The 13,617-nt window shown below is 36.6% G+C and overlaps 1 protein-coding gene across 15 annotated transcripts in view; it reads left to right on the forward strand.

Moving 5' to 3' along the window:
- DMXL1 (Dmx like 1) overlaps positions 1-13,617 on the forward strand; it is an 86,620-nt gene that overhangs the window by 38,884 nt on the left and 34,119 nt on the right. For all 15 annotated transcript variants that reach the window (XM_087742656.1, XM_087742640.1, XM_087742641.1 and 12 more), the window contains 10 exons: positions 521-2,218; positions 2,805-2,915; positions 3,953-4,122; positions 5,316-5,413; positions 6,110-6,275; positions 7,069-7,318; positions 8,957-10,047; positions 10,309-10,500; positions 11,754-11,830; positions 12,019-12,146. In XM_087742656.1, the coding sequence (XP_087598782.1) occupies positions 521-2,218; positions 2,805-2,915; positions 3,953-4,122; positions 5,316-5,413; positions 6,110-6,275; positions 7,069-7,318; positions 8,957-10,047; positions 10,309-10,500; positions 11,754-11,830; positions 12,019-12,146 (3,981 nt within the window). The remainder of the gene's footprint in view (positions 1-520; positions 2,219-2,804; positions 2,916-3,952; positions 4,123-5,315; positions 5,414-6,109; positions 6,276-7,068; positions 7,319-8,956; positions 10,048-10,308; positions 10,501-11,753; positions 11,831-12,018; positions 12,147-13,617) is intronic.

Consider the following 13,617-nt stretch of genomic DNA (forward strand, 5'->3'; position numbering starts at 1 on the left):
CCCCTGACTTTATATCTCGATTCTGGAACTAATACTAAAATAAAACTTTCATTTAAGGTATAATATTTATGGAATTCCAGGTTCTTGCAATAAAAGGAATTACAGAAACACAAATTTGGTTTTGCAGTCATTCATGAAATTTTTTGTAGGATCTGTTTGTAAATTTTAAGGCTTCCATCAGTAGTCTTTCCAAAAATATTTTATAAAGATTTTTAGATTTCTGAATGGGAAATGCTTGTTTGTTTGTTTGGGAGAGATGAGAGATATTAATATTCAGGTTTAAATCATATAATTTGACTCCTTTCTAGACCATGAAATAGAAACAAAGGGTAAAATGGTTTCACAGTATTTTTGTCACGTTGTCTCCTTTGTGAGGCCCTGCAAACAACCCTCTTTGTGAGGAAGTGCTAATACTTTTTTGTTTCAGAATAACAAAATGATAACTGAATAAAAACTTCTTTACTTTTTTGTTTGCTTTTTAATATTTCCCCCAGTAAAAGTGTATTTTATTTAATTCTAGGACATCTCAGTTCATCTTCCATATATCCTGTTTGCCGTGCACCGTATCTGCTGGCTACTTCATGCTCTGATGGAAAAGTTCGATTCTGGAGATGCAGAGTTACCTCTGAATCATCAGCTTCTTCCATGCAAGAATATAGTGCACATAGTGATGTTACATATGTATGGGAAGAATGGCCATTACTGATTGAAGATGGACTTCTTAGCAGTAGTGCTATTAATGTTCCAGGAAGGCCAACTGAAGTTAGCTGTGCACACACAAACAGATTAGCAGTAGCATACAAGCAGGTAACATCTAAAAATAGTCATCTTTCTCAAGATTTTGTAATGCATGTTAGTATTTTTGAATGTGAATCTACAGGGGGTTCTTCTTGGATTCTAGAACAGACTCTTCATTTAGATGAGATAGGCACCATGTTAGACTCTGGTGTTAGTATTGATAGTAATTTAGTGGCATATAACCGACAAGACATTTCTCTGTCTCATGGTGGGAGTATTATGCCCAGCACGAAGCACTTGGTACACTTAGATTGGATGTCTAGGGAAGATGGTTCGCATATTCTAACAGTGGGAATTGGATCAAAACTTTATATGTTTGGTCAGCTCTCTGGGAAAATGCAAGAACAAAATGGTAAGGAGATTGTAGCAATCTCCCATAGTGGCCACATGAAGGCTACAGCCCTTTCTAGGTTTGTTCTGCTGCGTTGTGTTGACTTGGTTTCATCTGTAGAGGGGTCACCTCCTTTTCCAGTCTCTTTGTCTTGGGTGCGTGATGGCATTCTTGTAGTTGGAATGGACTGTGAAATGCATGTTTATTCCCAGTGGCAATCTCCTTCCAAGCAGGAACTAGTTAGTACAGATTCCTCCAGTGGAAGTATGCCATGTATAACTAGCTTAATGAAACAAAGCCAGTCAGCTGCCTCAGGTCTGCATCCACCAAAGCGAACCTTGACCAGATCTATGACCAGCCTTGCACAGAAACTTAGTGGGAAAAGATCTGCCTGTGATCTGTCTACAGAAATGGAAGATTCCGGTCTCTTTGAAGCAGCTCATACATTATCTCCCATTTTACCTCAGTACCATCCATATCAACTGTTGGAACTCATGGATCTTGGTAAAGTACGTAGAGCAAAAGCCATTTTGTCCCATCTCGTGAAGTGCATTGCTGGAGAAGTTGTTGCTATAAATGAATCTGAACCTAATCACGATAAGAGGCTCAGATCTCTGACCATCAGTGCTAGTGGAAGTACTGCAAGAGATCCCAAAACATTCAGCAAAACTGAGACTACAGACTATATCGAAATAGACTCTGTTCCACCATTGCCTTTGTACGCTCTGCTTGCTGCAGATGACGATTCATGTCATTCCTGTTCAGAGAAGTCTAATAATCAAAATAGTCAAAATAAAAAAGATGTGCCCAATGACAATTATGAAGATCTCTTTCAAAATACTGTTATAAGTACAGATGAACTTGTTACTTTTGATGCAGATGAAGACAGTTCGAAACCAAAAGTCATTGATCTTTCTCAATATAGCCCAACTTACTTTGGACCAGAGCATGCTCAAGTTCTTTCTCGTCACTTGCTTCATTCAAGCTTGCCAGGTCTGACTAGGATGGAGCAAATGTCATTGATGGCCTTGGCAGATACGATTGCTACTACCAGTACTGACATTGGAGAAAGCAGAGACAGGAATCAGGGTAAGCTGTCTCTTAGTGTTAAATGTACTACTGTGCTTCACAACCTTTTTTGGGAGTTTTTCCTATTTTGGAATATTTCTGGGGCTTATGAAAGCACGTCATAGTTTTGTTTCATAGTATAGCCTGTATTATTTACTGTGCCATCACAGTATTTACTGTTTAATTAAAGTTTGAAGACTTCAGACTTCTATAAGATCCAATTTTGTGTTGCTAACTATTAATGCCAGTGTTAGTCTGTCAGTCTACATACTGTAATTGTTTCTAATACACTTTTGAAGAGGTGACTTTCCTAATGGCCAATGTTTGTTGCACTGTGTAGAGAAATCAAGAAATAAGTTTATGGATTTTTTTATATGATAATACTTTTTCTGTTTCTTGCATTAAGAACATATAACTTGAAAACTCCTTATATTTGAAGTTTTCCTCTTTCCCTTTCCATGAAGGGAAGAAGTATGAATTAAGCTATTATATTTATGAATTTAAAGCATTAGTAGTCTCAGAATTGTGAAGTATTACTTCTGTTAAGACACCGAATAGCTACTTTTAGTAGTTTCTCTAAAGTGCATATAAAAATATTTAATTCCAGGTGGAGAAACTCTTGATGAGTGTGGTTTAAAATTTTTATTGGCTGTTCGGCTTCACACATTTCTGACAACTTCACTTCCTCCTGTACATCGAGTTCAACTGCTTCACCAAGGTAACTGATGTGTTTTCTTATGTGAGGTGAATCTTAGTGACATAGCTATACATATGATTGCTGTGCTGTTGACATGCCTCTGCAGAATCAATGAGTTATTTTGTCATTTTTTTAAAAAAATATTGTTCAATGTGAACATATGCTAGAGCAGAAAATGTCTGTTTTATTTTAGATAGAGGTCTTGGAACTGAAGTGATTCCCCCCCCCCCCCCCCCCAATAATTTTTTGGTTTTTATTTTTCTCTATTTCCCCAAAAGAACTGGCTTTTCTGTACTTCTAGTACCATGTTGTTCCAATAACCTTCTGCAGGAATAATGCAGTAGAAAATAGAGTACTTATTTACTTAGTTTTTTAACACGTGTTTGAAAAAAAACCTCTTACAGGCTACTCAGACTTTAAATGGTTTTTTTCATATGCTTACCGTAATTATCCAATGAACTACTTCAAATCGCTTTCTTTGGTATAGTTTTAAGTAGTTGCAACCTGATATTGCAGACAACTGAATGAGATGGACTTGATTAGGCTTAATCAAATCTAAAGGGCTGGCTCTGATTGCTTCTTTACCCTTTCATTAGTCATTATGACAGTTGATAGCATTTCCAGTCTTGTGGCTTGTAACCCGCAGCTGCATCAGAGATTGGAAATTGCCAGGAATGCCACAACAGAGTGCTACTGAGTTAGGTCTCTGATAGAATACTTTTAGTTGAGATACTTCTGCTTCTGGTGAGCTCAGAAATTGCTGATAGTTAGAAGTGCCTCCAAGGCATCTGCAGATGTGCAGTTGAGTGTGCCTCCTTCCAGTTTTCATTTGTATCTCTAGCTTTCTTTAATATTTGGTATGCAGTGCTTACACATGTTCTTCAATGTCTGTTGCCTCATCAGCAATGCACTTAGAAATCCAAAATAAACAATTTGACCTTCTTCCCTTCTCCCTTTCCCACCCCTTTGTCTTCAGATTCTGGATTATTTTATTAGTGAATCTCTTTTTTTTTTTTTTTTTCCCCTCCCTTTTTTTTTTTAAATGGCTTATTATGTAGGTTTATCTACTAGTCATTTTGCCTGGGCATTTCATTCAGTGGCAGAAGAAGAACTACTGAGCATGCTCCCTGCAGTACAGAAAGGAGATCCAACATGGTCGGAACTCAGAGCTATGGGTATAGGATGGTGGGTTCGAAATATCCATAGCCTGAGGAAATGTATAGAAAAGGTAAACGTAGCATTCTGAAACAAAATTACCAAACTTTTTTCAAACAGCTGTCCTCTGGTGTTTACCTTCTATTTATGTGGTTTTAACTTTTTAGATATGTTCAGTGTTTCTGAGTGTTTTGTGCTCTATTTTTTTGTACGTATAGTTTATTGTATGAATATGAGCTTTTGTATTTAACTGTTTATTTTTAGTACCGTAGGTTTCAAATTCCAGCGTGAAGTACATTGCGGGCTTTTAGATATTCCATTTTGAAGGTGGCAGTGTACAGTGCTTACTGTGGATGCTGAAGACACAGATTGAGCATATAGTTGTTTTTTATAGCAAAACTAGGAAACAAGTTATGTGAAAAAGTTCTCCTTAGAAACCTATCAGAAGCAGGGTCAACTAAAATATTGTACATCTGTTTTGCAAATTGATACATTTCCATGATAACAAAACCTTCTGTTGTTTTGTTTTGGCTTGTTGTTGGTGGTGGGTTTTTTTAATATGTATTTTAATCATCACAGATGTGGCAATAAGCCTAGCCTCATTATCACTTGTTTTAAGCTCTTGGAAAAGCCAAGTGTGTTGAGCTAGAAAATGACATGCACAAGATACTTTGACTACAAAGCACAAAGTGGTAAAATGCATGTGTCTACTTTTACTTTTCAACTTCAGCAATTGATCATCACTTCAGGAAACTTACCTGCCTTGGTTTTGAAAAATTCCAAGTATTCTGGGCCTGCATTTAATGTTACCTTACATGGGTCTTGGACTATTCTTGCTGCCACTTACCCCTTTTTTTCTTTTCAACCTGCAAAAGTAATATCCTGTAAACAGCTTTTCTCCTGTTGTGAGTGGTCCCAGCCTGTTCTTCAAGACTGCATTTTTCCTTTGGTTACCAGAGCAACTAATAAATTAATTTTGTTATGATTTCAGGAACTGATTTCAGCTGTAGGCATTCCCATTTGATCTGCCAAAAAGCTTCTAGAACTGGAAAAGCTTTAGCTAAATGATATCAACCAAAAACAAGGGGTTGAAGCTGTGGTATCTTCATGCGTTCTTATGTCAGACTCATAGTGAGAGGAGGGATCTTATATTAAAGAGAACTTCCATGCACTATGGGGTGTGGCATACCAGAAGCAACAGGAATCCCATTTAAGATTTATTTAAATTTTGGTTGGGTTTTTTTTGCTGTTGAACTGTCTTCACAGGTGGCTAAAGCAGCCTTTCAGCGAAACAATGATCCACTTGATGCTGCCATTTTTTACCTTGCAATGAAAAAGAAGGCTGTGATCTGGGGATTATACAGGTAGGGGACATGCAAGCTCTTATGTGAAGTTTCATACTGTCTGGTATAGCTTTGGGGAAAAAAGTTGAATGCGATGGTAATCCAAAAGAAGTACAAATATTACCATTGAAAGCTGAGATTTGATTTCTAAATCAGTCACTACCTTGGGTAGTTTTTAAGCTTCTTGTATTTACTGAGGTAATGAGTTGCTGTTTCTGAAGGTAGATGCTTCAAATTTTAGTCTCGAATCTACTGTAATTTCAATCACTGCTTAATTCTGATTTACTTTGAGGATTACCTGCGTAGTGTGTGGAATGACATGGCTATCTTTTAGAAGAGTGTTTGTTATAAATTTTACCTTAAGTTCAGAGGACTGAATTAAGTCTGTCTTTTGAACTGGTGTTTCGTAATATAATGTTCAATGTTGCAAACTTTTCAAAAAGTAGTTTGCATTGTCACTTATTCTTAAGACCTCACCTGGGAAAAATGAGCTTTTCTGTATTTGTATCAGGTTAACTGAAAATACCATTAGTTTTTGTATTTACTAAAGTTGTTATTTTAAAATATGAAGCTTCGTATGCTTCCAGTGTGGTGAGAGCCTCTGCATTTCCTAATGAAAAGATCTGTGTAAAATTCTACTAGCATCTAAGGAAACGAAGGACCATAATGCATCTAGTAAAATATATAAAATTTTTATCAATTATGTTCAATATGCAGGTCCCAAAAAGATACTAAAATGACACAGTTTTTTGGAAACAACTTTACTGAGGACAGATGGCGTAAAGCAGCATTAAAGAATGCTTTTTCTTTGCTTGGCAAACAGCGTTTTGAACATTCTGCAGCATTTTTCTTGTTGGCAGGACACTTAAAAGATGCAGTGGAGGTAATAAAGTAATGAACTTCTTTTTTTATGTTTAAGACTGTTATATTGTCCCAAACTTAGAAATATATTGAATGTGACTTGCATTTTGCATTCATACAACCACTGAAGATTCTGATTTGTTTGTGCTCTTTCCCACCCTGCCCTCCCACCCCAAATTAATGACAAATACAAATCTTTGATATTGATGTTTTGATTCTGTTTTAGCTCTCATGGTAGTAATACTAAAAAGTCCCATGGTTAATTTCTCCATAATATTATTTAGAGGCCTACCTACCATTAACTTGCTTTCAGATTGTCTGCTCTACCATATGTGAAGACAACATAGTTTTTCAATAGGAAGTTCCAGATCTGAAAACAAAGGCTTTTTGGCAGTGATGTGGGTTGGCTCCTAGAATCCCTTCACAAAAAAAAATTATTTCCTGGATCTGTTTAAATTGAAAAGTTGGGAGGAAATTCATCTCTTTGATAATGAAGGATTTGTTCTGTAAAGCTTCGTAACCAAAACATACGGCTTCAAGAGGTGGCATGTGCACACTGACAATGATTTATTGAAGCCAATTGATTTCAAAGATCTATTGCCATGTCAGGCTTAAACTAAAGAAATTGCAAATCAGATCTTGCGTATCATAGTTGGCCACAGCTATTCTGCATAGTTCCTGCTAATTTTTTATGGAATTGATAGACCTAGTTATCTCAATCTAAACAGATTTATGTCACTTCCTGTCTTGTGATCATTTTAACCAGAGGAGAAATTATAACGTTTGGTCTTGTGAATATATTTATTTTCAATTAGGTCTGCCTTGAAAAACTGAATGACATTCAACTGGCTCTTGTAATAGCAAGGCTTTATGAGTCAGAGTTTGAAGTATCTAGTACTTATAAATCTGTACTACAGAAGAGAATTTTGGGAAGTGTGTTTCCTGGAAAAGAGAGCTCAGGAAACATGCACTCTGACCCTTTTCTGCGAAGTATGGCTTACTGGATTTTAGAAGATTATAGCAAGGCTCTTGACACTTTGATTAAACATTCTGTTGAAGATGGAGGTAAGAATATGAGTATTTTGCCTGTTAGGTTGGTTTTAACTATTTGTTGCTTTAAGCAGTAGTTTCTTAAAGCATAGTCTGAACAAGATCAGGTACTGCACAGTTGCTCAGCGTTGCTAGTAAGTAGCTTGCTGTAGCAATGTATTTTTGTACGGTTTTATCCTAAATGTGGTGACTGTGGTGGTGTTATCCTGTATCTCATGAATGGATACTTAATTTATCCTTTAAGTATGTGAATATCAGGATAATGAGAATGACCCTGCAGTGATGCAGCTGTTTTTCCAGCAGCAACTTAAAGATGAAGAGACAAATTAACTTCATTAAGTTAGTCACAAGCTAGGAAAAAATCTTGTTGCATAGTTACATAGCAGAGTCTGGAAGACATGGTGTTTTGTAGCTTTTAGTCCTTGGGAAGAATGGTTGACCACAATGATGAACTGCCATAGCAAAGATTTTGATATCCCCTATGATACAAGAAGGCCCACATGGTGCCTGAAGTAGCATGTAAGTCTCCTAAAGTGATTCTTTTCCCTGTTTACTTGCTAACTTTATAGGCCTTCTAAGAATCAGTTGTATTATTTCCTAAAGTTAATGTTGTCAAGGAAGTTAAATGTATCAAGTCACTAGTAGTTAGCATAATAGCTGGTTTCAGTCCTGGCTACTGAGAGAATCTTGATGGGGATAAATGAAGATTCGAATCCACAGAGTTGTGCAATTAATTTTAAGAACTGATTTCAGTAGAAGTTACATTCCTCAAGATAATTTTGAGCAAATGAGGGATGTAGTATTTAGTTGTTTCCGTCTTGGTCACATCCTTGTGTGTAAAATAATATTTAAATGTTACTAATTCTTCTGTAGAAGAAGTTCAGTGGCTTGTTTGTGGTGTGTTGCTTTATTTTCTTACTTAAAAGGTGCTCTTTCATGTACCTTTTCCTATTATCTGTAGTTAGTTTTGCCATAACTCCTGACAGAGGAAACAGTAAGGATATATCTCAGCTAACCTGGACTCTTCAGAAGCTGTGTGAATCATTCTATGCTGATGCTCGTATCTTTTCAGGGGTTTTCGTGTTGTGCTTTTGGACATGAAAATAAAATCTGTAGGTGCTGCACTGCTGTATAATTCATTTATTTGTATGTAATAGTGATCAATACGTATAAATGTTAAGGATTTCCTGGTTTTATTTTAAGTTGCATTTTTGTTAAGAGGTAGACAAAATAAAAAATACTAATCAAATTTAAAAAAAAATTTTTTTAAAAGTAAAAATAGTAACATGTAACATCTTACTGTCGTTTAGTGATGGAGACTTCAGAAATCTAAACTGAACAGGAACATGGTCCTGTTTGACTGCAGGAGAACTAGTCTGACTGCAAGGAAAAGAAATGACAACTGTTTTAAAGGTCTTACCTGGTCTGCCATTCAAGCTTCTCTTTTTAGTAGTGATTAGGTTTGGCAATGTCCTCCCTCCAAAGACACCCAAATGATAAAGGTGTGCAAAGGAAGGCGAAAAGGGGGATGCAATGAAGTAAACAATAGAATGAATATTAAGACCTAATAGCCTTCTGATGAACTTAGAACTTTGCAGATGGATTATTTCATACAGAATGATAGATTTTCCTCCTGATGCAATATCTTTTCAGATGAAGGAGATGGCTCATCGAGTTGTAACCCTGCGGTGTTTAACTTCTATAACTACTTAAGAACACATCCTCTCTTGTTGCGACGTCATTTTGGGTCTTCTGATACATCTTCCACACACATTTGCCTGACAGTAGAAAGTGGATTAGCTGACAAAATCAACCTAGGCGAAAGACGGCTGTTTTTCACCACTGCATATGCGCATCTGAAAGCTGGTTGTCCTATGTTGGCCTTGGAAGTGTTATCAAAGATGCCCAAAGTTGTCAAGAGGTCAAAGTCATTCTGTAGATCCCCTAGTTTAATGGATACTAGTAAAGATTTTTCACCATCTTCTCCAGTTAAAGAGTTGGAAACAAAAGACCAATCTTCCAGTGTTGATTGGTCACAGCCAGTATTGAATGGTCTAGGTTCATCTTCAGATTGTTCATCAGGAAAACATTCAAGTTCAACTCTGTCCTTTGACTGGAGCCAGCCAAGTGTGGTATTCCAAGATGAACACTTGAAACTACAGTCAGACAGTGATGAAAGTGATGAGAGTGAAGATTCTTCCCTGGTAATGAAAGAGCTAAAACCTCTGAAGAAACCTGAAAAATTATATGAAACAAGTTCTAGCTACACAGAATCTTTTAGTGTAGTTGATGACAAAGATATTCTGAGTCCTTCAGAAGATATAATTTCAGCACAGCTGAAGTTTAGAGCATGCCTGAAAATTCTTACTGTAGAGCTTCGTACGCTGTCTACTGGTTATGAGGTAGATGGTGGGAAGCTGAGGTATCAGCTTTATCAGTGGCTTGAAAGAGAAGTGGTAGCTCTTCAAAAGACCTGTGATTATAATGTTGAAGTAGAAGAGATACAGTCAGGAATTAGTGTGATGCCAGAGGAAGCTACGGTACATGAAAACCCTGAAGACTCCGCTGACCAGCAAAAAAATATGCTACAGAAAGAAGACTTTCAGAGAAGACGTCAATGGCTTCTGAAATATCAGTCTCTCCTCAGAATGTTCCTTAGTTACTGTATACTTCATGGCTCTCATGGTGGAGGTTTGGCATCTGTCAGAATGGAATTAATTCTGCTATTGCAGGAGTCTCAGCAGGTATGTGGGGGAGCTTAGTTTGTGTTTTGTCTTGCTTCAGGTTTCTTGTAGATTTTTTTGAATGTGTTCCATATTATTGTTGAAGTTTTCTTATTATAGCATGCAGCTGTTTTATAATAACTGTAACACTGTTTTTAACATGTTATGTTTTCTGTAGGTTATGGGTTTTTTTGTTTAGAGTCCCTTTCCCCTCTTTCAAAAGTTCTGTTCCCTTTAGGAAGCTGCGCTATCACTTTGTGTGTGTTTCTTGCTTGTTTTTAGGAACAGTCAATACAGATACCTTCCAGCCCTCTACCAGAGCAAAGCTCCATACCTCTCCTATTTGCTTGCACAGCTAGTGCCAAAACAGTGGTGGCTAATCCGTTGCTACATCTTGGTAACCTAACTCATGATATATTACATGCCATAATAAACCTTGATTCACCACCTCATCCAGATACTCAGAACAACAAGGTGTGTATTTTTTTTATAGTTGTTTGGGTTTGTTGTTGTCATTGTCCAGGTTGATGAAGTCATGAATCTTTTTCTGACAGCATGAAAACTTTCTGATGTGCCTACCTGTGACAAGTAATAAAACTGTGGAACTTAAGTGTTTTCTGTAGTACTATAATGTTCACTGATTATTACTTATTGTTGAGGTGTTAAGCATCTGGTTCAACAAGCCGAAGTACATTGGCCTCTCTCAGGACTCTGTATTTGTCCAAGATGACATCTGTTATGGAAAACACTTTGTACTACATTATCAGTGTCACGTTTGTCTTTATGACAGTATGATCATTACTTCTGTTATATTAATGATAAACTCTGCATTTCAGTCCTAGACCTAAGTAAAATTAAGTTTTGAAGTGTAAAAACTGATTATCAGCAAAGTGCAGTAAACTCAGACTTTTTTGTGAAACAGTATATATGTTTATACAGTAAAATATAGTCTTTTTTTAAGTTATGTTTCTGTAAGATTGCTTCTATATTTAACCTTGGACTGGAAACCAAACTTAAAGTGTTAGATTAGATCTTTCCTGAAGTTTTGTATGTGTTAGGTCCCAAATAATGTTTACTTTTCCTAGAGATTTCTAGAGACTACTCAAGAGATTGCTCAGTTCCTAGTCTGTGCTTCGTTTCAGAGGGAACAGACAAATAAGTATAATAAACTAATCGTTTTTTACTGAACCTTTTTGATCAACAGATTCTCTAGCTCTTTACGTACGTGTGTTTTGTGATACATTAAGAAAAGTACCAGCTATGATAAAGATCAGTGTGATACTGAGTAAATTGTGTGTGTGTCTGAGAGCTGCACAAGAATTGGTCAAAAACTAAGTTGCATTATAATTTCCATTCTGAAGCAAAGGCTTTGTATTCTGAGACAGCATATTGCTACTGTCTTAGGGTATAATCACTTAAAACTGTTGTACAGAGGTTTAATATGTTGCTGTTTCTTAATTGAAAACATTGCAGCTAGAGCTGATCTATGATTATGGGTTGGTGGGGTGAGTGAGTGCTTCCCCTTCCCTTTCACTGCAAAGTGAACCGATTTCTTCGAATTGAATTCTGAAGAGAAGGTGGCTTTGTAAGTGATTTTTGCCATAAGTGCTTGTACTTTTGATATTCAGCTCTTGTTCCACTGTTACAAATCTGTATGCGTGAAAGGCTATGATACTAACCACTGGTCATCTTGAGTGTAATATGTTCTATAAAACTTTGTCTTACAGATATATGTAATGCATACCTTAGCAGCGTCACTCTCTGCTTGCATCTACCAATGCCTTTGTGATGGCCACAGCTACAGGTAAAGGTCTATGAAAAGTACTTGCTAGAGCATGGTCAACCTATTGTCTCACTGTAGTGATGGTATAATACATAATGCACCGGAAGGTAGTGCTCACACCTGCCTACATCTAGAAAGGGCCATCTCTTGAACAGTTTTAAACATAACTTTTTTTTATAAATACAACATCCCACTTTTCTGTTTCACAGCTCATTTCAAGCAAATCAGTTCACTGGAACAGTGTATCAGACAGTGCTATTAACTCAGCGCCATTCTCTAAGAACAGGAAGCTTAGAAGAAACAGTGACTCCCAATACGTCACCTGCTCAATGGCCAGGTATCTAGAGTTGATTTGTTTCTTTCCTCTTAAGGAAAACTTAATTGTCTGCATCCACTGTAAGAGAATGTAGCTATGCTCTGGACTTTCTAGTAGTATTTGTGACAGCTGTGTGGTAAAAATAAGTTCGTATAATAAAATTTTATCTTCATTTTTCAAAAGCTGTAAGCTAGTAATTCTGGTTATTCACTAAGTCAAGTTGATTTATATTGCTTTCTCTTGCTAAAAAATGTTAGTGGAGGCTCTAGTAAAGGGCAGATAAATGGAAAGTAGGGTGTTGTCCTGTGCTCTACTTGCTCCCCCTGCAGACAACCAGCATTATTCTACTTCCTTACTCTTGAAAAGGACATGAAAGGCTATCTTAGTTTGTGCTCCATCACAGAATGGTTGTAGCTTATGTACAACTTTTGAACTAACGTGAAACTATTGACAATACAAAGTTTATAATGAATTGTGTTCTGCTCTGAAACCCACATAGGACTTCAGGTAGTTCTTAAAGTGTGCTGGGATCTATGCTAATGAACCTACACTAGTCATATTAGAGGGAGTGTAAACCATGTAATATGTGTCTGTATGAGCTTCAGTTTACAGCACTAACTTTAAGTGTAGCCAAGAAATATGCTTTCATATTATGGGATTTGTTTTTTCAATAAGAAAATTTCACATTAAAAATTTTTTTTGGAGAACCTTAAGCAGTCTTTGTATTTGACGCTATACTAGTTTTTCTTTTCTGCAAAACATTCTGTCACTGAATCTACAGATTTCAAAGAGAAATCAGATTGTCATCTGTTTTCTCCTTATTTCATTAGTTGCAGAGTTAAATTTCTAATGAATCGGACAAGGGATTTTTAGCAATTGTGCTAGCAATCACCTTGAACTTATTTCTCTATTTTTTTTTAATAGCATCACATGCTTTATGTGCAAATGGGAGAGCATAACACAAAGCAGAATTCTTTGGCCACTGCTTTTTGTATTTTCTCTTATGTGCACGAAGTGACACAGTTGGAGCCACATCTGAAACTCTATACAACTTTTCGTGGGAGTGTAAAAACACTACAAGATGTTTAGTACTTGGGTGAAAGAACACTTGTCAGACAGTGCATAGTTCAAGTTGATGCGCATGATTTTTGGTTGGCTTTACCAGAGTAAACTGAGAATATAGCATTTCAACTTAGTGTTATGCTGGAATTATAAACCTAACTGGTGAAACAAGCACCACAAGAAAGTCAATGAGCAGATTAGTATTTTTTATCTTAAGATCTGGATGCTATGTATTAAATATGCTGTGAGGTACTGAATTAAAAGTAGAGAATAAAGAGCTAACCCTTTGCTGAAAGAATTGAAGAGCCAGAAAAGAGAGAGCTTGAGACATGGGGGGAAGAAAGATTTATGTAAGTAAAGTAACTAGATGTTGTATCATAGAGTTTCAGTACCAGGGAGTTGAATTAAAGCTGCCAGTGTTTTATTTAAG

The sequence above is a fragment of the Nipponia nippon genome, unplaced genomic scaffold (genome assembly GCF_047370975.1).
Source record: "Nipponia nippon isolate SJK-2023a ecotype South Korea unplaced genomic scaffold, ASM4737097v1 scaffold_8, whole genome shotgun sequence".
NCBI lineage: Eukaryota > Metazoa > Chordata > Aves > Pelecaniformes > Threskiornithidae > Nipponia > Nipponia nippon.